We start from the raw sequence: 25,006 nt of genomic DNA, 5'->3' as shown, positions 1-25,006 counted from the left end.
ATCTTGTGGTTCAAACATAAAATTACAACTTGATGCTCAATATCTAAATCATTATTGTAGGCATACTGTAGTGACTTGGGGTAAGGCAAGAACACTTCTGAACACAGATTTTTTTCACTCAATATAATTGTATTAATTTGTAACACAAAATGGAACACTGTTACCAAATTAAGTGCAACAATTTAGCCAAAAAAAAGCCTTACAAATGGATTGCTTCAAACTGTGTTCAGGAAATAGGTCTGCATGAAAGTGCTATTTCATGTCAAGTCATAAGTTCTTATCCAAAGGCATAAAGCCATTGCCTTAAACATCTTGCATATAGCAGAAATATTAATATCAGTTTACAAAGTCTTCTAACAGTGATTAATTTCTGTGGGAGGTTCCAGAACACTTTCAATTATTACCCAATTATTGCAGTAGAGGAACTGCTCAGATTCATTTGGACATTTGTGAAACCTGACACTGATTTACATTTTGTATTACTTTTTCCCTTTAAGCATTTCTGAGATTTGAATAGGGGATTTTGTATAATCTCATTTTTGCTCAGGGTTTCTATAATGTATTATTCAGTATAATTAATAGATAAAAACATATTTTTTAAACTGTGTAAAAATTACTCTAAGGTTTAATTTGAAGGGATAGTTCAACCAACAATATAATTCCTTTACTCATTATCATATAGTACCCATATAAATTATTTTCTTCTTAAATATCTTGAATGTCATTTCTATTTACATACATTCAAACATTATTGACATCAAAAATGATATTTAAATGAATGCAAATACAAATTCGGAATGACATGACATGACGAATTTAATTTTAGGTGAACTTTTCTTAAATGCATTAGTGAAAGGGTGTAGAGTACAATGTGAAAGAAAAATTCAGTATGTTCTGAAGGTAAATATTATTAAAAGATACCTACACCTGTAGGGATATGCAGCATTTGAAAGTTTCATACTGCACTCATTTGAAGGTCTTCTTGTCATCCTCTTAGGTGATGCAAAGAGACATCCTGCCCAAAGAGATGGTGTACTCTGTCAAAGACTTTCCACGGTTGGGTCATGTAGTCAAACTTAACAACGACTCGGACAGTGTGGCATCACCCGTGCTGGACTACATTCAGTCTTTCACACAAGAGGACATAAACCTGGGTAGAGTCTTTTATGTCTCCACTTCCCTTCAGGGCCAGGACCACTTCATCGTCGATGTCAGCAATGGCTTCACTACCGTAGAAGATCTAGAGGTGCAGGTGGTCATTGTTCCACGCATCATACCCATCCAGGTGGTCAACCTCACAGTGAGGGAGGGTGGATCTGTGGCACTGACCCAAGAGGTTCTGAATATCACACACCATTTCTATCGTTCCATGAACATCGACTTTTTTATGGAGGAAGCACCTCAGCACGGAGATATTAAGTATCTGGATAAAGACGATGGACTTGATACCTTCACCTGGGAGGATGTGAGTGTCGAAAAATACACATTTTAATATATACAGTTACAGTATTTATTACATTAGTATTTTGCTTTTATTTTTATATGTTCAGTTTTCATTTTAATTTAAGTTTTAGCTATTTTATCACTTTTATCACTATATACTGTATATAAATAGCCTTAATTTAAATTTCAGTTCTAGTGATTTTGCTTAAACATTTATTTCAGTTTAAGCAAACACAACATTTCTAATTTTACCTTGGAAACATGATAGCCAACCCATATATGGACATAAGAGGTGTGACCATTGATTTTACGCATGGAAAGAGGAGTGGCTAAAATGTGTTTGCCAGCTCTTATATGGGCATCAGAGGTGTGTCCATGCAAATTACCTGTTTTTCCATCTAATACTTACATTGTAGATTTTATTTCAGCTTTATTCAATTACTGAAAATGTTTTTTAGTAGTTTTAGCTTTGGTGAGGAATCACAACACTGACATACAATATAAAAACGCTATAATAATGACTATTTATCTAACTAACTTTCTTCCATGAAACACAAAATGAAATATTTTGCATAATCTTCTCACTCATTTTTACCATACAATGATTGCATATCGTGACCTGGGGTCTGAATGTCCAAAAGGGACATACAATCTCTAAAACAGCAGCCCAAATGTCTCATAATATCGATGAAGTTAGGTAGAAAATGTGCATGTGGAAATGAAATTCAAGATCTGTAGTGGAGAGCATCATTAAATGACTGAAATTGTGGATCTGATCCTCATGTAAAGCTATCACGTGAATTCAGAAAACTCAAAATGTTGCTTCTGAGTCGTAAAGACAACTTTTATGGTGCTCATCTGTCCTTTTTGGAGCTTGACAGCCTCTAGCCACAATATGCTTTTGCTGTTTGCTCAAGCAGCATGGAAATGGGCTGAGAGTTTGCGAGGATGAAGAAAGTCATCCTCCCTTTTTTGTGGGGGGGGGGGTAAACTTTTCTCATTTGAAGAGAAAACAGTGGGAACAACTAATGATGCTGCGACTACAGCCGTGTTTGTTTTGTTTGCTTGTATTTGTGACAGCAATGAGCGTTCATTCTTCTCACGATAAAAGAGCTGCGCTGGAACCAGAGGAGCTGTCGTTGGCTTCAATTACAAAGGCGAACAAACCTTGTGTAATGGTTTCTCTGAGACTACCAGGATCCCCGCATAGCATTTTGCCATATCACTGAGGAACAGTCAGGCATAAAATAGCATTTTCTGCATCTTAATTACAAGCCGTTCACAGAATAACAGCTATTGAGGCGGGCCTTGATCACGCCTGTCTGATTCTCGCTCAGTTTTAGTGCTCAAAGAAACAGTTTCTCTTTCACCCACTGTCTTTTAAGACTTATCTAAGCTCTCTTTGCTCCTAGTGGGCTCCCTAAAACTACTTTGCATTATGAAATCTAGTGGAGTGACCCAGAGGTCTTCTAGTGGAAAGATTGACCAGCGGTGGGATAAGTGTGCTGTTGTTTGAGAGCAGCTAGACATTGCTCTTATGACTGCCGTTCCAACTTGATGGAAATTCTGACTTGCGCTTCCCTGCGGCCGCGGGCCAGAATAAACTAGGCCATATATCCCACAAATAAAGTATTTACACCGCGCCGCCAGGCTATGCGACTTTGAAAACAGAGATCAGGTTAACTCAGGAGTGATTCAGGCAGAACAGATGAACTTCCCAGGTTGTTTTTTAACTTCAGGCTCAATTTCTGTTGACTGTTGAAAATAATACTGAATATTCCTTTCAGAGATTGAGACACCGCAGGACATTAGTGGTGTTAGATTGACAGATATCTTATGCAATGAACACAGCTCTTAGATCAGACAGAGAACGGCAGGATAAGAGAGAGAGCGAGAGGGAGGGAGATGGGGGACAGATTGAATTTGAAGTTCAGAATCAATGTCTTTTGGTGGTTTTACTCCAGCTGTCAGAATAACTTCATTGTGAGCAGCTGCTCCACACTACATCTTGATACACAATGTCTGGCTCTCGCTGTCCTGTGCTCTACGTTTCCTTTCTTCAGTTATGCAATGCTTCTGAAACACAGCTAACATGTTCCATATGGAGAGAAACTACTGCGCAGGAAAGGAACCAAAGCAGAATTGCTCCTAAATAAAGACGAATGCGTCATGCTCATTACTGAGCTGAATGTGGAGTTCCTTTATTCTGTGTTGTGGAGTCAGCGGTCGGTGTGTATACTGCCGGTCACCGCTGCCACACCAGGGAACAGATTGTAATGATAGCTTACGGTGCAGAATAGCAGCAGACATTCACAACACACTGAGATTAAAACATCTAGAACAGTACAGGGCTTCAAAACGAAAGAGACAGAACAGATATTAGTGTGTCAGGATGAAACGATCAAAAATTGATATCTAACGTTGATAGTCACCAACAGTTTTCAATTTCAAAACAAATATAGACTAAACAACATAATAATGTTAAACAGCTTCTTTCAGAGCTATGGCTTTATCCTTCAGGACTTTGATTTTACATTGGACCACAAGTACCAATGATGTTACTGTAGTAAATCAAACTTGTTTTAACATTATTAATATTAATGAAAATCATTTTTTCACCCTCATGTTCCAAACCTGAGATATTTTGAAGTTGAATGTTGGTAACCAAAAGTTTTTTTTTTTTTTTTTTTTTAAGTCAATGGAAACCGAAAACGTTTGGTTAAAACATCTTCTTTTTCAAGTTCCACAATGAAAAAATAAATTAAAATAGAAATCATATAGGTTTGGAATGACATGAGAGTAAATAATGACAGAATTTTCATTTTTATGTGGACTATCCTTTTAATATGATATATATTAACATTATTCTTATTGATATTTTATTAATTATTAGCACTTTGAAACAATGGGCTGCGGTGATCAGACAGGTGGATCATGATGTTTGCTGTTTCTTTTTTGTGTATTTTTTTTAATGCTCTGGGGAAAAACCATATATATATATACAGTATAGTCCAAAAATTAGATTCTTACATTAAAACATTTCACCTCATCTTCCGTCTGCCATATGTTACTGATTTCCCGACATACATGAGAATATGCAGACTTAATGTCATAAAGAGGTGAAGCACAGCTTTTTTCTTCTACAAAAACAAAATCTGTTAGCATAAGCTCTGGCTTAGCAGTTAGCACTTAGCTCTGACACTTGGAGCTGGAGCTCATACTGATGAAAACATACAGTTAGATTTTGATGTTTCATTGTTAAGATTTGTAGTTCGTACTATGTGCAACGATCTGATCATGTGGAGCCTGTTAAAATCTGTACAACACATAACAAACGGCAGATGTCTGACCTCCTGCGCCGGACAAACTAACACACTTCAGTTTCACGTGACACGCTCGCAGCTGTGGGGCTTCCTAGAGTTTTGCATTATGCTTGTTGGACTAAATCTGCACTTTGTTTAAGAAGTGCATTTGACCACCCACATTAAATCCAGTTTGAGTGTAACGGATGTACAGTTGATTATGTAATGAAACCGAAAAATGGCTTGTTTGGAAGAACCGCTTTACTATTTAAAACAATGGTTAATCTTATATATAAAATGAGGATGGAGATGTGGTTTAGTGGTGAGAGCACATGCTCAGACATACGTTAGAGTCCAACTTGTGATATTTCATCATGGTTAATGCGATTCGAATGCATTTTTAGTAAGTCACTAATAAGTTTCCTCCCTTATTTTCTGTTATTTCTCCACTGTCATTCGTGCCGTGCTGAAAATCTTTTACCTAATTTGGTGTTCTTGATCAAAAATGATCAGCCTTTTGAAAATTGCTTGTAAATATCAATGCTGTATTATCAGCCAATATCGGATTCTATCATTTTGTCAACTTGTTTTCTATTAATTAGGACAGGTTTTGTTTTAATTTTTTGGGAAATGATTGATCAGGCCTCAGTTCTTCAGCGTAAAATAAAAAAAGAGTTAGTTGTGGATAATTGTGGCAATATTTATGGCATAAGTTTAGATCAGTGAGGCCTATGATCGATCACATCCAAAAAGAAACACAAAAGCTGTGCTAACTGAAAGAAAACAAGCTGATAAAAAGACTGAATCCAATATTTGGTAATAATATAGCATAACAAGAAATGTATAAGTCATTTTAATTATAGGTAAATTAAAATATTCTATATAATAAAAAAAAATAATTTGTAAGTTGTTAGGATTTATAATTTTCAGGAAAAAGAAAACCTCCTCAAGTAAAAATGACTGCAACACAACGTGACTGTTATGCTATAAATAAAAAGTGTCTAAAAATAGAGTAAAATAAACAAAGATTCTGATTAGAAGCATGAAACAATCCTGAAAACAGGAACTATGGTTACCATGGTAGTTTTTGTTTATTTATTTCATCTTTTTTGGAGGGGAACAACTTCTACAGAATTTTAAAAAGACGTTTTATTGTCTCGTCACTAAAAACCTGCCAAAATAAAGCCGCTGTAAAACCAGAAATGCCCTAATGGTCAGAAAAAAGGATTAGGTGTGTGTGTAACTGGATTCCTGATATCTCTTGTCTATGTTGTGTTTCCTCAGGTACAACAGGGAGAGGTGTACTACATCCACGACAGCAGCGAGACCACAGAGGATAGTTTCACCCTCATGGCGTCCGCTTATCACATCACCCGCAGGAGTGCGTCCCTGACCATCGGCATCACCATCCTCCCTGCGAATGACGAACCGCCCCGCATCCAGCGCAACACTGGAATGGAGGTACACCAAGACCACTTTCCCAGTTTTAAACAATGATGAGGCTTAGTCGTAGTCAGAAAATTCAGAGCTACTCCCTCCACCAGAACACAGAGGGTCATTCAGTGCTTGCTCGATATTGTCTGTGGTTTCTGGTTGCCGTGGAGACTCGTATTTTTGGGTAAACAGACCAATCAGAGACACCACTCGACTCCCGCAAAACGTGGAATAATGATATGTGTGTTTTTCCACATGCGGATAGTTCCCCTTCTCTTGCGCACATGCACTCTGTCTGTCTCTGTATCAGACATGCTCTGGGGAAGTCGTGGCCTAACGGTTAGAGAGTCAGACTTGTAAACCGAAGGTCATGGGTTTGAGTCTCAGGTCCGGTAGGAATTGTTGGTGGGGGGAGTGAAAAACCAGCACTCTCTCCACCTTCAATACCACGACTGAGGTGAGACCCTTGAGCAAGGCACTGAACCCCTAACTGCTCCCTGAGCTGCCCACTGCCCCGGGTGTGTGTTCACTAATGTGTGTGTACACTTGGATGGGTTAAAAGTAGAGCACAAATTCAGAGTATGGGTCACCATACTTGGCCACAGGTCACTTCACTTTCACTTTAATACAGGACACCTCAATTTTCGATGGTTACAGATGATAATAACAGAGAAAGTCCAAATCTTTCCAAAATTTTTAGTTTTACCAGCACAGTATCTAACACACACACACACACACACTTATAATCCGTTTATATCACTAAAAGTGGTTTATATTTCACCCTAAAATCCAAAGCAAAAAAAAAAAAAAAATATATATATATATATATATATATATATATATATATATATATATATATATATATATATATATATGCATACAGAAAAATTCTAACAGTTACACATTTGACAAAATTTATATTCTTATATAAAAAAAATTATAATTATGTATATTTACATTTTTAAAATAACAACTAAATTATATTTTAAAATATCATTCTACCGAACATAATGTGACAAAGAATGTCTTTATTGAAATTAAAATTGGCTAAATTAAATTATCTACTAATTGTTCTTGAAAAAAAAAACATTATTTTCACATTACAGTAATGTGAATAAGCTCTGTTTTGCATTTCTTTGCAATAATTGTTATGAAAATAAAGCATTCCTAAAGCATATTCCTAAAATGGCTTCATTTATGATTTCATATGGTTTTCCTTTTGATTTTCGCATGAAACAAGAAACTTCTGTGAGATTCATCCACACAAACACAATCACACGGTTACTCAATCACACCCCCGAGCTCTGATGTAGAGACACACCAGTCTAATCAGAGAGAGACTGCAGTTTCCCATCAAAGCAGGCCTCGGCACTGCATGCTGGGATCTAATTCGCCATGCAGCCTCTGATTCATGTTACATCAATTAAATATTGAATATGAAGAAACAGCAATTTCCAGCCCAATTTGGGAGATATTTGTTTCATTAACTTTCCTCATGCTGTACTCTGGTTTAGTGCTGCCATCTAGTGGATGCCCATACATATACTACACAGGAAGTGATGTAAAGGTCTTTGGACAATCACCAGAGGGCAGTGTAAAGAGTTATGTAATATGACTAATATTTACCCTGGTAATGACACGGCATTGCCCCCCATTAAAAAAGCACTCACAGGAGAAAAGAAGATGATTTTACATGCACTTAAATCTTGAAGGTCACGTTATGTGGAAACTAGATTACTAAATGATAATGAGTTTGCGGACCTTTCTGTTCCAGGGCACTATGCCATGTACTCAATTCCAGTTTTTCCCATCTGTCTCTCAGGAGAGTGGTAGATGGAGGCAGTGAAAGCGTTGAGAAACAGATAAATGTGTTGATGTGTGGTGTTCACACGGCAGCCCTGCAATCTCCCAGCTGAATTTGATCGTTTAAGGATGTCTTTCAGCAACTTGTCCATTACACATCCATTAGAGCAGCATCAGAGGAGACATAACTGCCTCTTTCACATCCCAACGACTCCAGACAGTTAGACACCTCTGAAAACAACAGTTTAGTTGTTTCATCTTGTATATTGGTTTGTTTATCCCGCTTTGTTTTGTGCCCGCTCTCTCCTTTCAGCTTCTATCCGGCGAGGAGTCTGAAATCACAGCCAATATGCTGAGCAGCGATGATCTTGACACCCCTCCGGAGGAGTTGGTGTATGCTATCGAGATGCCCAGCAATGGGATCGTTGCCTTTAAAGTGTCCCCAGATGACAGCGTGGACAGTTTCACCCAGGCTCAGATAAATAATGGAGAGGTTTTATTCATTCATCACGGTGGGTTGACATCAGTTTCTTTGAATCAAGTTCTTTAAAACGTTTGAAAACAGAATAAAACATCAGCTAAAGAGATTTGGGGCATGGGGATCATATAAAACACCCTAGAAACTACATAGAATTGTGTTGTTGTTTTTTTAAAAACACCTGTTTCAAGGCCCAGCCACACAGAACACCATAGAAATATGCTTTTAAAAAAACACCAAAAACAGATTATAAACAGCGTAGCAACAAAGTAAAACCAAAATGCCTTGGAAACCATATAGCAACATTCTAAAAACAACTTAGAATAACTCAGAACATCTTAGCAATTATAAAGCATATTAGCAAATGCATAGCAGCACACTAAAATAACTCAGAACAACTTAGAAATCACAGCGTAGCAGCTTGTAAATAACTGTTAGGAAGCCTAACATGATAAAAACCCTCTCAATTACATGTCTGCACATTAGCAGATGCATTAGCAACATGCTAAACTCAACTCAGAACAGCTCAGCAATCACAGAGTAGCAGCATGCAAAAAAAAAAAAAAAAAAATGTTCATTGGGTGACAATACATCCTCTTTTTTTCCTAAACATATCCTATCTAGGGTTTCTATATTGCCTAAAATATCCAGGTTTTGGCTTTGTGTTCCTGTTTGCATACTTGCTGAAGGATATGATCCAAAAGTAGTTTGATCAATAACATGCAGACATTGTACATAACCGACCGATAGTGATGCGTGAGAAGCTGGGATCGACAGAGAACGGTCAAAGCGATGCTAATACATGTATTAGATGTTTTGGACTTAAAGCAGCGCTGTGACATCAAAGTACCATGAGAACTATAAAAAGCAGACGGCTCTATTTCGAATCGCTCTTGTGGTACTTTGATGTCACCCTATAACAACTCAACTTAGCGACTCCTTTGATAGAAGTTCCTCAAATAACTTTTTATTATACAGTTCTTTAGAAAATAAATATCTAAACCACTACGTTAATCTGAAAACATAAAATAAAGATCTCTTGCATTCACCAAGAAGCCATACAGAACTTTGGACCTGCAAAAAAAAAAAAGGTTCTTGATAAGAAAAGTTAGCTTTGATAAATCTATTGTGTTCCAAGGAACCATTGAAGAACCATCATTATAAGACTGTGACATGATGTAGTGAACAGGAAGTGCTTGTGTCTGCTCCCAGGCTCAGAATCCGGTGGGTTCAGCTTCACCGTGACTGATGGAGAACACACTTCACCTCTCTACCACTTCACTGTCAAGGCAAGACAGCTCACCATCTCAATGGAAACGGAGGGAGAACTCATGGTCTTCCCAGGTGGGCTCCACACATCCAAAGCTCAAATCTAAATCCCTGTCTCTCTTTGGGCCAGCTGAAACATCTTTACTGGCCCTGAGAGAATTTGTTTATAAAACTATAAATTGGTGGGTTATTTTTCATTTTCCTCATCATGAAGAATCTGTTATCTTATCTGGAACAATCTTATAGATCAATTACTGCTGTGTAACAGCTGCTAGAATGTGTTTTCATGAAGAAATCAGTGGAGTGGTATGATTTGTTGGTGATTCTTCTCAGGCACCAGGCAGGTGATCGCTGGAGATATTTTACGGGCCATAACAAGTGAAGACGGGGATGAAATCACATATTCACTAGTGAAACCTCCTCGCTTGGGACGAATAACCAAACCTAATCAGCGTGGAGAGTTTGAGAAGATCACAAAATTCACACAGACCGAGGTAAATAACCTTGTATATACCTGCAGTGGAGACATATTGTTTTGACATTGTAATAAATCCCTTAAAGCTGCAGTAGGTAACTTTTGTAAAAATATATTTTTTACATATTTGTTAAACCTGTCATTACGTCCTGACTGTAGAATATGAGACAGATAATCTGTGAACAAATCAAGCTCCTCTGGCTCCTCCCAGTGTCCTATTGCATTTGCAGAAATACATCGCTCCCGGTAAAAAACAACCAATCAGAGCTGCGGTCCATAACTTTGTTTGTGTTCAAAATGTAGAAAAATTAACATAATAAGCGAGTACACCATGAATCCATTTTCCAAACTGTGTTTTTAGCTTGTCCTGAATCACTAGGGTGCATCTATAATAAGTGTTTATATTGGGACTATTTTAGATTGCTTCAGGGGTACCGCGGCAGAATAACCCAGTATCTTTGTGATTCTTCATAGACATAAACAGAGAGAAGTAGTTCAGGCTACGATGTTCTTCCGCAAGACGCAAGCAGTTCTGTTTATTAACCGCTAGAGCGTCAAAAGTTCCCTACCGCAGCTTTAATCCACCATCAATAAAGACTCTTCCATTGTAATGCCATCTCTGGCCACAAGAGCACAGGTCATTAGTGGACACTAGAGGCCAATGTTATTCTCTCATTTTTTCTATTCCTATTCTGTGTTCAGTTGGATGCGGGTGCTGTGTATTATGAGCATCAGATGCCGTCTGAGCCCTTCTGGGTCCTGAAAGATTCTGTTGAGCTGGCCCTTACATCACCTCCAGCAACTGAGCTGCATCACAGCCTGCCAGTCACTGTGTCATACTACGCAGCCAATCGAAATGAGTCGTCTCAGCTCTGGAAAAACAAAGGTAGCTACCAGTTAAATTTTTGGGGTAGGGGTGTGATTCAGGTACTCTTTTTCGAATGATATGGTTTGGCTAAACTCTGCAGGGCAGTGGCACTCTTGTATGCTAATCTCTAGAACTAATGTAATTATTTATTTTCCTTTGGTGTTTTGTTCATTTGTTGCAGGTGTGTCCGTGGTGCAGGGTCAGTCTAAAGTGATAGACAGCTCTGTTTTGGATGCTACGAACCTGCTGGTCAGTTTGCCTGAACAGAAGCGGGCAGGGCAGGACATTGTCTATGAAGTGCGTCGGTTCCCCATTCATGGACGACTCACTCTCGGGGGGTCTGTCCTGTCTCGCGATGCTCCCCATTTTCTGCAGGATGATGTGGCACGTGGTGATCTGGAGTACAATCACGGTGACTCTGGGTCATCTTCTGATAGCTTCTCTTTCCGGGTCCATCTGAACCCCAGTGGCCGCACTCCGCAGGTTCAGCCCGGTGCCATGGTTCTGGAGGAGATCTTCCTGATCTCCGTCAGACGGCGAGACTCAAACCCGCCAGAACTTGTAAGCTTGGACCTGCTCCTGGAAGCACTGCAGGGCTCCACGACCATCATCTCCAAAAACTACCTCAACACGATTGACCAGGACAGCACACCAGATGAGGTCCGATTTACCATCTCCAAGAGTCCAGCTAACGGATATATCATCTACACTGATTCCGGAGACCGGACAGTCCAATTCAGCCAGGAAGACATCAACACTGGGCGGGTTGCTTTTGTTAGTGATGGAAGCCTGTCTGATGGTTTCATGCAATTTACAGTGTCTGATGGGAAACACCAAACAGACTCGTACACACTGCTTATCGATATCCTGGCCAAGTCTCTGATACTGAATAAAGCTCCAGAGATCCATGTAAGGCAGGGAGATGACGAGACTCTAATCACGGAGGACATGCTGAGCACTTCCACTGGGGGTCTGGTCGAGGAGGATGTACTCTATAATATCACCAATGTCCTGAAATATGCATCCGTAATGGTGGACAGACAGCCCACATCGACTTTCACACAGAAGCAGATTAAACAGGGAAGAGTGAGTGTCCGTTTCCTTAAGTCTACATCACCGAGAGATAGCGTTGCATTCGTGGCACAAAGCAGGGCGGCAAATGTGTCCTCTGTCCTCAACATTACCGTTAAACCACTGGCAAAGGTGGCCCAGAACCCCCTGCTCCCCAGAGGTGCTACTGTACTCGTAGACAGAAGGTTGTTGGATGCTACACCTCTAGCCAACAAGACCAGATCATCTCCAACCTTCAGCATGATCCAACAACCTCAAGGAGCTCGGTTCATCAAGTTGGGTGGGCCAGATGATGGCCAGCCAGTGAGTTCCTTCACCCAGCAAGACCTGGATCAAGGTCGGGTAGCTCTGGAGATCTTAAACACAACTGGGGGTCAAGGTAAAGATGAAGCACGCTTCCTCCTAAAAGCACGCGGCGTTCCTCCTGCAGAGTGCGTCTTGCCCTTTCATGTGGTCCCCTACGACCCTTCCAAAGTTTATGGTGCTACAATGCTCAAAGTGCCACCGGTGTCCCCTTCTGACAAGAGTGATTCAAGTCAACCTGAGCCAAGGTGGAGAGATGGTAACGTGGCTTCTGGCAGCACTACAGCGACTCCTGTGGTATCTAGACGAAATACACTGTGGGCTATCCTTATTCCCATCCTCCTACTCATGCTCCTGGCTGCACTGATGGCTTACTACTTGTTCCGACGCAATAAAACCGGGAAGCACAACGTCCAGACAGTGGCGGCAAAGCCGAAGAATGGAGAAGTCGGTGAGGAGACTTTCAGGAAAACCGATCCCGCAAACAACATCCCCATGTCAAACATGGACTCCAAAGGGGCGGATCCTGAATTAATACAGCACTGTCGGACAACAAACCCAGCACTGAAAAAGAACCAGTACTGGGTTTGAGACGGTGAGGCGACTGGACACTTGTGTTTTCAAGGTCTTGAATTATTCCAATCAGTGTTATACAGTTTTCTTGCCATTATTGATGCTTATGAAGTCCAGCACATATCCGAGTTTAGGGTTTCTTAAATGGCACTGTAAAATCTGTGTGCGTGATGATGTTCTAATAGTCAAATTTCTCAAATGAGGCGGAATTAATCAACTTTTAAGGTACTTTTGGACAAGAACATAACATGTTATGTTTGAACAATCCTTTGTATGTATGTTTAGGCTGTAAATGGTTTAAGATCTTATTTTTCAGTGTTATTTACATTTAAGTTTTGTGTTTTGGTTGCTTTTAAACACAGATCAATATATGTGCCTTTTTCCAAGCTTCCTGTTTTCTTCTGTGCCACATTGTGTGCTTTAAAATTGCGCTCATGATTTCAATACAAGTTAAGCTCTGTCAACAGCATCTGTTATATGATGTCTATACCTGAGAAAATAACAGAATGGCATGCACTTACAGTGGAAGTATATGGAGCAAGTCATTGTGCCTTTACAATACTTTCTAAGTTACCTTGAGACTACTGTCTCTAAATGGTTTACTAACCTTTAAAAGCTAAAAGTTATTTAACTTTCAACCAGTTATGACCATGTAAGACCAGTGAACTCCACTTAAAGGTATTATGCTGGTAAATCCATCCACCTAGAAAAGTAGTACCATTGCGAAAGCTATTATTTAGATCAGTTTTTCCCAAACCTATACCTGGAGGCACACAGTTGGTACACATTTTATATGTCTTGGATCTATTTCATGTTGTGGAGTTTCTACTATCAATATCATGAGCTGATCATGAAAGAATCAGGTGTGTTTGAGTAGGAAGAGTTTGAAAATGTGGTTGGTGGACACTGATTTAGACAACGTTACAGTTCAAATAACATTCATTTTAGTTAATATAGGTGCTTTTTAACAAACATACAACATACAACCAGCACCTTTCAAATTTGAAACCCTTTGCAATACATTACCACACAGACTTTCACTGCAAGTGCTTATTAAGAACGTATTTTCTGTGGTATTTGACAGCATAAATGTCATAGAGGTATTAAGCTGAAAGTATGCTTTGGATTTCTGCTTTCAGTGTGCATGATTGCACAATTTTTGTGTAATAATTGGTGAGTCGACTAAGTGTCAAGTCTCATAGATGAGCTGTTGTAAAAACTGGGCAAAAAAATGTGGAAAACGCAGGGGAAAAAATTACAGATACTGCAAGTGGAAACATTGCAATAGCTTTGAGAGGAAACAGAAGGTACCTGTGTTTGCATAACTTGTTTAGAAGAGTATAGCAATATCTTCAAGCATTTTAGCTACTTATTTTTTGTACAGAGCTCCATAGCAGGGAAACCAGAGTCACAACTCTCTGCTGTGCTCTACAGGTCAATAGAAGTATTACAAAGCAAAAGCATTATGGTCAATGTAGTACAATACTACATTTGAATGTGTGCGAGATGTAACAGCAGTTGGAAAAGTAATGCCATGCCACATACACTTCTCAGTTTTGACACATAAACAGTGCTGAGATTTGATGGTTCGAGAGTGTAAATGAGAATTCATGTTTACTAATCATCGTATCAGTTGTGTGAAAGTAAAAACAAAAAACAGCATTACTGGATGCTTCGAGTTATTTTTCTATAAATCTATCTTTTCTACTCTGTGTGTTGTAATTGTTTTGTCCGTAAAAGCTTTCCTCCACAGCACTGATTACAGTCAGGCACTGAAGAACTGTAAAGTTTTCTCCTCTAGAGCTAGAACGGACAGGAAGTGAGTCAGCAGTGGCTAAATTCACGCTGTGTCCTGATTGGCTGCAGGGAAGATATGAGGTCATTATTCCTCAGGCCTCAGCATCTATTCTCCAGAGCTGTTTCTGAGCTCAGTTCGCAGCTTTTGTTTTAGATTAAAAAATACAGACACATATGTAAGTTTGGCTGGGTGAAAGTATGACTGAGGATATGCATTTTTACAAAACGATGTCAAGGGTTTACAGAAATCTCTGCCATTTGAGAAATATATATCTGCAGTGTTTGAAATAAATAAACTGAAATCATTAGAATAGCTCACCAAAAATGAAATTCTGTCATAAATTTACCCCACCTGACATTGTCATTAAAAACCATCCATAGTTTGTTTCACTGAAATTGAATTTATATATTTCATGATACTTTTTGGGATTGTTAGACACTGTTGAATGGAAACAGTGGCCTGAATATTTTTCTAAATATCTTGTGTTCTACAGACGATATAAAGTCATATGGGTCTGAGCAAGTGAGTGAATAGAGTTTTCTTTTTCTTAAAAAAATAAATGTTTTACAGAATGACTTCCCATTTGTCACTGGTTTTCTGAATTGCAGTTAATCATCTGAACTGTCACTGGCTGGACAGTTTAATTAGATGTTTTAATCAATTGTTTGGCCTTTCTTATCTAACTATAGTGATGTTCCTTGTAATCATAGACCAATTCTTCCTCATCATTGCAGAGTTTAATTATATAGAGACAAGATCCGTTCCCAAGGTACTGCATATGGAATTTATATCACTGTTGATCTGATTTTCCCTTTCTATGTTAAGCTATTATTAACTGCATACTCTGGGGCTATGATATCCCATCTGAGACCTCTAAAGACGTTTTTATCTGTGTTTCTGCAGAGCAGAACTGAGATCTCATGAAATCTCAGGACATCATTGGTGTTTGTTCTCTGGGTATTTATGGGAATATGTCGACCTTAAACCCAAAACCATGTACAACCCTCTTTTTTGTGTTTTTGAATCCTGTTTGCTTGTAAATACATTATGTCAGATCACATAACCTGTCATAAGAATCAAAATGCACTTTCTTCCAGCTTTTCAGTGATTTCATTTGTGGGTGAGAGTTTTCATTTCCAGTGTTTATTTATTTCTAGCATCTACATTCAGTTTAGTTTCTGCTCTCATAATAGTTTGTGAAAATGTGATTCATTAGCTATGTCCCTACAGAAAAATAATAAAATTTAAAATAAAAGAAGTTTGCTTTTGCTTCTTGAATTATGTGTTCCATATATTTGTATGTTACATAACATGTTACAATTAGCATATTTGATGTTTATAATATAAAATAAAAATAAATTAAATAAGTAAAAATTGATGATTATTAATTATTACTATTACTGTAGGTTTTAGGAACACAATTTAACGATCTAGTTTAATGCAAATATCAGCCATGTGTTGTGATTCATTTCGAACAGCAGATGGCGCAAGGGTGTCCATCAGTATTATATGAGCTCTCATAGACGCTCATTCTTTCCTACCAGCGGCATTTTTGCTTTCTTAGACATTCTTAGCGCTTTCTTTGGAATAAGACTCTGTCAAACACTCCATATGCTTGTTTTGTAGCCGACATGACTGTTTTTTGCATGTTACAAAACATTTTAAAATTAACAGTTAACTCTTTTTATCTGCTAGTTAAAAGACTTTTATTTTGAAGTGTCTCACAATATGACTCAGTCAAAACAGCTCAGCTCAGCCAGCCAATCAGATCACGCTACAAACACAGTCACCATGCCCGCCTGAAATAATTGTGAAACCCAGAAAGAAGTTAACACCTGTTCTTAATTATATAAATTATTTATTTTTTTAAAGGTTGTTACAATGCATAATGATTGAACATATTTGAGAATGAGTATCAATATAATAATAATTTAAATATACACTAATAATTATTTGTAAACCCTCTTTTAATTAAGGGGTTTGGCTATTTTAGATGAGCTCTGTACTAGCAGGTCATAAAGTGCACAGTCATGCAATCTTCCTAGACAAGAGTTCTTAAAGAGACAGTTCGTCAACAAAAAAAGAAGAAAAAAAAGAACACTTACTCAACCTCATGTTGTTTCAAACCTGTATGAGTTTGTTTCTCCTGCTGAACACAAAAGAAGGTATTATAAAGATTGCTGGTAACCAAATAGTTGCCGGTATCCATTGACTTCCATGTTACGGAAATAATATATGGAAATCAATGGCTACCAGAAACTATTTGGTTACCAATAATCTTCAAAATCTTCTTTTATGTTCTACAGGAGAAGGAGATTCATGCAGGTTAAGAACGTGAACATGAGGGTGAGTAAATTATGACAAAATGTTAATTTTTTTGGGGTGAACTATCACTTTAAGAATAGGGCCCTGTTCTATTCCAGCTCGACAGTGTCTGCAGTCTCAGAAGAGAGCTGATGAATGTGAAACTAATATGAAGATTTATTATTAATATTTAAAATATTGTAGGAAAATGTGACCCATAATAAAATATATCTGAAAACTGACCCTTATTTAAAAAAAAAAAAAAAGAATTAAATGTACATTTTTGTCAGTAGATGCAGGTGCTGTTTGCTGCCTTGCATATTTCAAATGCAACTGAAACTGGAAACATTTGCATAGAAATGCAGAAGGGATTCATGTTTTGCTGAGTCTTTCTGTCTTGAAGAAAGAAAGGCAGATGTTAGCGTCAAGAAAAAAAAGAGCGGGTCAGTAGAGTTCACGCTTGTCAGTGGTCAGATGCATAAATGCTAGGGTGTGTGTGTCTGTGCATGCAGAAAAATCAGTGCGTTTTATTTAAAACAAATACATAGGCTTTTAGTGTTGCAGTGTGGTTGCCTAGACAAAGTGTAATACTTAGATATAGGGGTTGTTAAAATCAATAAATATACATTTGATCAACAGTAATAGGGCAGTTGATATATTTCCTTGACCCAAAACTAGTAAATAAAAGGGTCCCTTCTTCTTCTGTACATACCGTCTGGGTGAAATGTGCCTCACAGTTCTGTTTTTTTTTTTTTACATCCTGCAAATGTGTTAACATTTCCAACCCCTAAATTAGCCTTTCCTACTTCCAGTCTGCTATTACAACACCCATGTTTCCATCTGAGGTCACCTCAGAATCTGTGAAATCGTCTGGCAGATGTTTTTATGATGGTCTGATACATTAATAGATTTTTAAAAATTGGGTAGTTAAAGTTGAATGTTCTCTGGATGAAAGCATCCAGCAGGAAATATTAAATGTAGTACTCTATTAGAATCTACATGTCTGGGTATGTGATCTGAGACTTGTCGTCATTGTCTCTGAACTGCAGAGACCTTAGTTTCTATAGTGCTGCTCTCAGGGATGCTCTTGGATAACAGAAAAGATCTGAGCTCTGGAAAGGCACTTAAACCATCTCAACATATAATGTAACAAAAAAAAAAGTTCTTCATATATTCATGGGACCTCAAAATCCCTCTACAGTGAAACACGGTTCTTCATAAGAAAATGATTGTTTGTAGTAAATAAATAAATAAATAAAAAACCCAGAAGGAGCTTTATTTTTCAAGGGGTCTTTGGATGACCATTTTCCACAAGTTGATATGGTTCTTTAGGGTCTTCTGTAAAAATTCTGTAACATGGTTTGGTTATAATATACCTAACACCGTATTTACCCTGTCAGAAACAGCTCTGTCTACAGCTCACTGTTTTATTGCATTACGCTTTAAATGTTAATGAGCTCTGCTGACCCCGCCCCTCTCTTTGGAGCCACTCTCTGAGAGATCGTAAACTTTAGCCGCATTCATCCTGAAACTTGCTAATTAGCACATTATTAGGCCAGTGATTTGCAAAGATTCATTAAAAAAACTTAACACTCACTTCTTCTGTTGGTAAAGCTGGATCACGAATCATTTGCGCAAACATAGACCCATTTAGGTAGATCAGGGGTGCATACCCTTCAGAAACAAATGTAATCCACTGCGTCTTCAGTGGCTCAGATGTTGGGAGTAAATGACGACTGCCATGTTCATTATTAAGTAAAACGCCTCAATCACTTAGGAGTCATTCTTGTCTACAACTGCTCTAGTGGTGAAACAATGCTGGACTGATGACAGTCACTCAGGGCGGGTCTAAGGTAAGAACCCAGTCCAGTCTGTGCTGGAACACTACTGTCAATCAAACAATCATGGGAGGGGCCTGTTTTTGTGATGTCACACAGACAGGCATCTGACATCGGCTCATTCTGAGAAAGGGGTAAAGATTTTAGTAGATTAAAAAAAACTCTGGGTGGACTTTATCATTATAGGGTGGTTGTGTGCACACACTGCCAACACACATCTCAGTTCAAACAGCTTGTAAAAGTGCCTGTCACATCCGATGACCCCTTTAAGGATTCTCTAACCACAGACAGCGAGGAAGAATTCGTAAAAAAAAAATAAAGATGGTGAGTCACCACACATCCTGTCACAGCAGGATCAGGCTATATACTGTATCTTGCTCTCTGTTTTCCCTACAATACGCCCAGTATTTTATCAGCAAAGAACAAGGCAGTGGCTCATTGGCAGCAATGTTATTGACTCAAACTGGAGAAGGGTTTAAACAGAGTGACAGCCGCTCTGCTTGCTTTTATAAAAATAAAAAAAACATATATGAAAAACTTTTGAGGATGCTGATGACAGTGAAATGCGGCATCACAGTCTTGTAAAAAGGGTCCATCAGATTTTTTTGAAGGGGTCCTATGATTTTGTTCCAGCTATCGGGTGTGTTGTGTTACCTCAAGCGTGTGACGCCCCTTAACACTCTGATGCTGTGTGTACCAATAAACCAATATAACCCATTACAAACGAGGCATTTGTTGCAGTGGAGACATAATTACTGATTATAATGACTTATACTGTCTTTTTACACATTGCATATCCATGTAAAAAAATCCAATAAAACCATGTCTGCATTTGTGATCAGAGAAACGAAAAAAAACAACAAGCTCTACAGTCCTGTTCACGCCAAGAACAATAACAATAAAGATAATCATATTAGCCTCCATACCAGCGAACGGTATCATCTGTTTATTCTAAGTGCACACTTGTCTGCCGCTTTAAATTCTCAAGCTCATTACAGCAGGATGGATTCTGATTGGCTGTCAATTTTTTATCATTCATCAGCTGGAAAAAAATCATTTTGAAAGTGAGGCTAACAATATTGTTTCTCTTTGTCTTTATCGTTATAGTTGTTGTGTGGACTCTGCTATTCTTTAATATTTAGAACGATTTTTAGAACTTTATAGTTATCTTTATGGTTATTGTACTTGGTGTGAAAGGGCCTTAACAGTTACTATACAATGCTCAAAACTTGCGTTTGAATCATCATTGGTGAATCCTTTACATATGAAAACGTACTTACAGACTGTGTGTCAGAAACGCCAGACTGTCCTTCCAGAGTTGGAATTGCCCTACTTTATAGAAACAGACCCTGGCATTGTAGGCTACTCTCACAGGAAAAAGTCCTTGTCCTCAGCAAAATGTGCTGTGCACATATGAATATTTCCACTGTTCTGGAACAGTGTTGTAAATATAACTGATTTCTAGTTGTGTCCTTTCTTCAAAGGCCAAACTAGTTTCAGCATTTCCAGAACATGAGAACAGCGAGAACAGAAGTTATGCCTTCTTTCTTTGCATGAACATTTGAGTGGCGTTATGCAAATCTTCCAATTCGTTATGTAGACATGTGGGGGTTGTGTTAGAACGAGACTTTTTAGGAGTGGTTGACTCTTAACTTTTAGAAAGAATATCTCTTTCGATTTGAGATGTTAGACTTTGAAACTTTACAGATCTTCTTTATTTACTTTATGCACAATGCAAGAGCTTGTAACACTCCAAAGAGAAAGAAAAATTGAAATCGCATCATATGACCCCTTTAACTTTGTTCCTCTAGAGCAGTGGTTCCCAAACCTATCCTGGCGTACCCCCAACACTGCACGTTTTCTTTGTCTCCCTAATTAAACATATCTGATTCAACTCATCAGCTCATTATCACATGGGTTAATGAGCTGATGAGTTGAATCAGATATGTTTAATTAGGGAGACAAAGAAAATGTGCAGTGTTGGGGGTACGCCAGGACAGGTTTGGGAACCACTGCTCTAGAGCCCCCTTCCTCAAATCTTGCCCTGGAGGTCCAATGCACTGCAGAATTTAGCTCCAACCCTGATCAAAGTCACCTGTCTGCGATTTTCGAATGATCCCAAAGACAGTGATTGGCATTGATTAGCATGCTCAGGTGTGTTTGATTAGGGTTAGAGCTAAACTCAGCAGGAAAGTGGATCTCGAGGTCCAGATTCGAGGATCCCTGCTCTAGAATCTTCCACTTTGAAACATCAGTGCTCTTCTAAATCACAATTGCTGTTTTATGATCTTCTCTATAACCACTCTGCTCAACTTCTTCATTTCTTAAACGCTCAACCTCGTTGCTCTAGAAGTACTCTGCTCTATAACCTCGCTCATGAATCCCTCTGCTCTAGAACCTCTGTTATATGGCCACACATTTTTGCATGTATCAGCATTTCTCTGCCGTATGATCTCACTGCATGTAATCCCACTGCTCAATCATTTCACTGCTCTAGAATCTTATTGTCCCATGATCTCACTGCTGAGGCATTAAAGTGGATGTGAATAGCGTGTGTAGCTGTGTGCACACCAGCATCTCTCTTAGTCCCTATGACAGACCTCTCCACAGGCATGTTTGGTTTTAAAGTGTATGTTGTAGGAGGTGTCTTCATTCTCATGCAACCATCAAAAAATAGTGTTGAGGTCCTTTAAAAGCCCTTGTTGTCCACCAGTATTGTCCTTTATTCAATTCTGACAGGATTTGATTAACAGATGTTCGTGCCCTCATATGAGACATGAAAAAACTGAAAGAGACTGAGAAAATAGGACATTTTGAGTTTGTTGTTGAAGAAGATCTGAAGGCACAACGGAATGTAGGCTCAGTGTTCTGAGGAAGTGACTGTTGTCTTCTGGGAATGTTTGCTTGGCATTAAGACAAGGGGCGGAGTCACAGGAAAGTCGCACAATTAGGGGGTGTGGTCCAAACATTTCCTCATCTTTCTCTCTCTCTTTCTCTCTAATCTGGCTTACACCCAATATTCTACATCTGCAGAGTTTGGTAACCAGTCTGCTTCCTCTTTATAAAACATTATAAAGTCATGATGAATTATTCAAAATGGATTACGTTTATCATAACATCTTCATCTTGACATAATCTTGATGTTTCTGCAGAATGAATATGTGATAAAGCACATTGTTGCATCGGCATCTTAAACTAAAATAGTGACTTTGTGACACGTTTGTGGATTAGATTAATAATTACTTTTTCCTATAGCATATGTTTTTATCCAAACCAATGACAAAAATAATATTCTGTATATTTCAAAAATATTTGTTTCATATGTGAATACTAGCTATTGTAGCAAATTAGTTAAAAATAATTAATAATTAAATCATTCATAATTATAATTATTCATCTCAGCTGCCAGAAGTAACTGTAGCAGAATTATACTACAAATAACTAACCTGTTTCGTCCAGCGAACTTTCAGTGTCATTTTATATCAAGAATGGCCAGAGAATAACTTTCTTATAGTACTAATGCATTAGAGGAAAATAAAGAATCGTTTTAGGGACGTTGATCTTCAAGCAGAAGCAGAGAAATATGTATTGTGCACGAAGTTTTATTAACCAAGTCACAAATAGCCTACATAACTAGTCTAAATATACACAATACATGGGCAAATGGAAAAGTGAAAATGACTGACTAAACCAAAGTGAAGCAGGGGGAGGAATTACAAGTTAAAAGATTGTTCTTCCAAGCTTGAAGAGTGACAAACACAAAAAGTAATCAGAAAATAATCAAATGTAATCAGTAACATTATATTTTAATAAAGTAATTGAAATAGTTACACTACTTATTACGTAAACTTGTAATCTGTAACCAATTACATTTCCAAAGGCACCTTCCCAGCACTGGTATTGGATCATCATTACATCACCGTGACAGCTTCTCTGTGTTCCTGCAGGCTGATTTTGAACAGTTCCTCTATAATTCCACCTTAAGAAGCCAAAAGACCTTTGGCCTATATCCAGTTGAATTCTTTTAAAAAGAGAGCGAGCTCTGGATGAAACATCGAGTGACTTTGAAGCCAGTATTTATGGATGTGTTCACTGAAGGGGTCACAGCCCCGGCTGAAGGGCTTTTGTGAGAGCAAACGTAGATTTGTTCAGAAAAGAAATCGTATAAATGCTCATAATTAACTTAACTTTAAGCTCATTACAATTGTAATATTAATCCAATTTAATCAAAAGGATCTCGTGACTCAGGAGTTCTATTATCTAAATCTTATCATAATTTCTAACCATTTTACCCCTGTTATATCAGCTGTTCATCTGCTCACAAGATGCCTGGCAGTTTCAGATCTGTCTTCATAAGGCTGTGACCTCCAGAGGAATCTTGTTCAGGTTAAGAATGTGTTTTTTATTATTATTATTTTTTTTATGTGTTTTTACTTTTTCATCTTAGGGAATTTTGAAAACAAACACTGATGGAGATGTATTTGATTGCTTTCTTGTTAAGGAATAAAAATAATAATTTAAAAACTGCATTTTATTTTATTTTTCATGACATACTTTATTTATTCAATATATGATTTTTAAAGTGATAAAATGCATAAGTACACTTTAAAGAGTGGCGACATGCAATTGTTACCTAAAAGAGCTATTTATAAACTGATTTAACCCATTATATATTTTGTATATTGTAAATTATTGTATTTAGGTGGATTCAGTGATCAATATTTTTTTTTGTTTGAATAAAACTACTATATAGTATGTAACATATATATAATGAATTTAAAGTTCATTATTTATGAGATATATAGAATTAAGATATACAAATGTAATTGATTGAATATAATAAAACAATATTTAATTGAAAATACATATATATTGATGAATTTTTCTTATATATTAATTATTATTCTAGCACAAATATAGAAAAACTTAGTGAGGTTTAATCATAACTTAAAATATTATATTAGATTTGTTGTTAAATTGTTTCAGTACTTTGTATGTCAGTTTTATACTGTCTGTGATGTTCCTAATTTTTTATGAAAATACATTTCACATGTAAATGTTCAATATTTTATGTGCCCACATGTTCCCTAATGAGTTAACTAAAAGGCATTGTGGTATTTTTATCTGGTGATGTTGTCGGCATTGCTACTTCAGTGTCATTTTATTAACTGGTTCATAAAAGAATGCAATTACTCATAAATCTGTGCCAGCCAATAAAGTTTTAATTTTAAAAAAGGCCCCTAAAAATACAGCCAGTAAAGAAACTGAATGCATTTTGAGGTCTCTTTATTCAGATCTCCTGTTGGACACCAGAATGTGTATAAAGTGTCAAATCTACACATTAAAGGACTTCTACTGTCCTCCTTACAGTGAGTAAACACAGAGCAATGTGCTGGACGCAGCCTCACGCGTCCTAAAAAAGTCTGAAATCATCCGTGTGAGGTCTGCCGTTCCCCAAGAAATGTTTTGTCATTTTCCGCCATTGTTGTTTTTAGTTGCTTGATATTTCAGCTCATTAAAACATATATTTCTATCCGAATGTGTGGAATCCGTCTTCAGATGTGACATTGCCACTACAGAATGCAAAAAGATCATTAAGCAAATGTAATATTTTGATAAGTCATGGAAAACTGTCTCTGGTATGAAAGCGTGAGGACCTCTGCTGTGATTGACCTCAGCTGTATCCCAGAATGTGAGTGAAGTCACCAAGTGGACACACGCAACCCTGATACACAGTCTGTTTATGATCCAAGGTTTTCCACAGCATTGGAAGCAGGGGCTTTTTTGTTTATCTGCATTTTTTTCCCATTTACCAGAAAATAAATGCTTTATGGGAACACTCAGCATTGCTTTGACTGATTCGAAAACTATAAACAAACACTTTTTTGCAAACCACAAGACAAGACTTAAAAATATTCTTCAGGTTGTTCATGTTAAAGTCCACATGAAATGCAGTTTGCAATGCATTCAAAATGCAACATATTTTGGGATATGTGTATGTTTATGTGTTTATCTATTGAAAAATAGCATTTACGAGAGTAAACAAG

At 37.7% G+C, this 25,006-nt stretch overlaps 1 protein-coding gene across 1 annotated transcript in view; it reads left to right on the top strand.

The window, feature by feature from the left end:
• Window positions 1-16,068, top strand: part of LOC127947020 (chondroitin sulfate proteoglycan 4-like) — a 59,873-nt gene extending 43,805 nt beyond the window's left edge. The window contains exons 4-10 of the mRNA XM_052543913.1: window positions 998-1,465; window positions 6,030-6,206; window positions 8,296-8,494; window positions 9,673-9,804; window positions 10,063-10,223; window positions 10,907-11,090; window positions 11,254-16,068. Coding sequence (XP_052399873.1) covers window positions 998-1,465; window positions 6,030-6,206; window positions 8,296-8,494; window positions 9,673-9,804; window positions 10,063-10,223; window positions 10,907-11,090; window positions 11,254-13,037 — 3,105 coding nt within the window. The 3' untranslated portion in view covers window positions 13,038-16,068. The remainder of the gene's footprint in view (window positions 1-997; window positions 1,466-6,029; window positions 6,207-8,295; window positions 8,495-9,672; window positions 9,805-10,062; window positions 10,224-10,906; window positions 11,091-11,253) is intronic.
• The last annotated feature ends 8,938 nt before the right edge of the window (window positions 16,069-25,006 follow it).

Source organism: Carassius gibelio, chromosome A25 (genome assembly GCF_023724105.1).
Source record: "Carassius gibelio isolate Cgi1373 ecotype wild population from Czech Republic chromosome A25, carGib1.2-hapl.c, whole genome shotgun sequence".
Classification (NCBI taxonomy): domain Eukaryota; kingdom Metazoa; phylum Chordata; class Actinopteri; order Cypriniformes; family Cyprinidae; genus Carassius; species Carassius gibelio.
The sequence above is the reverse complement of the archived record's forward strand: the minus strand, read 5'-3'. Positions and strand labels throughout refer to the sequence as shown.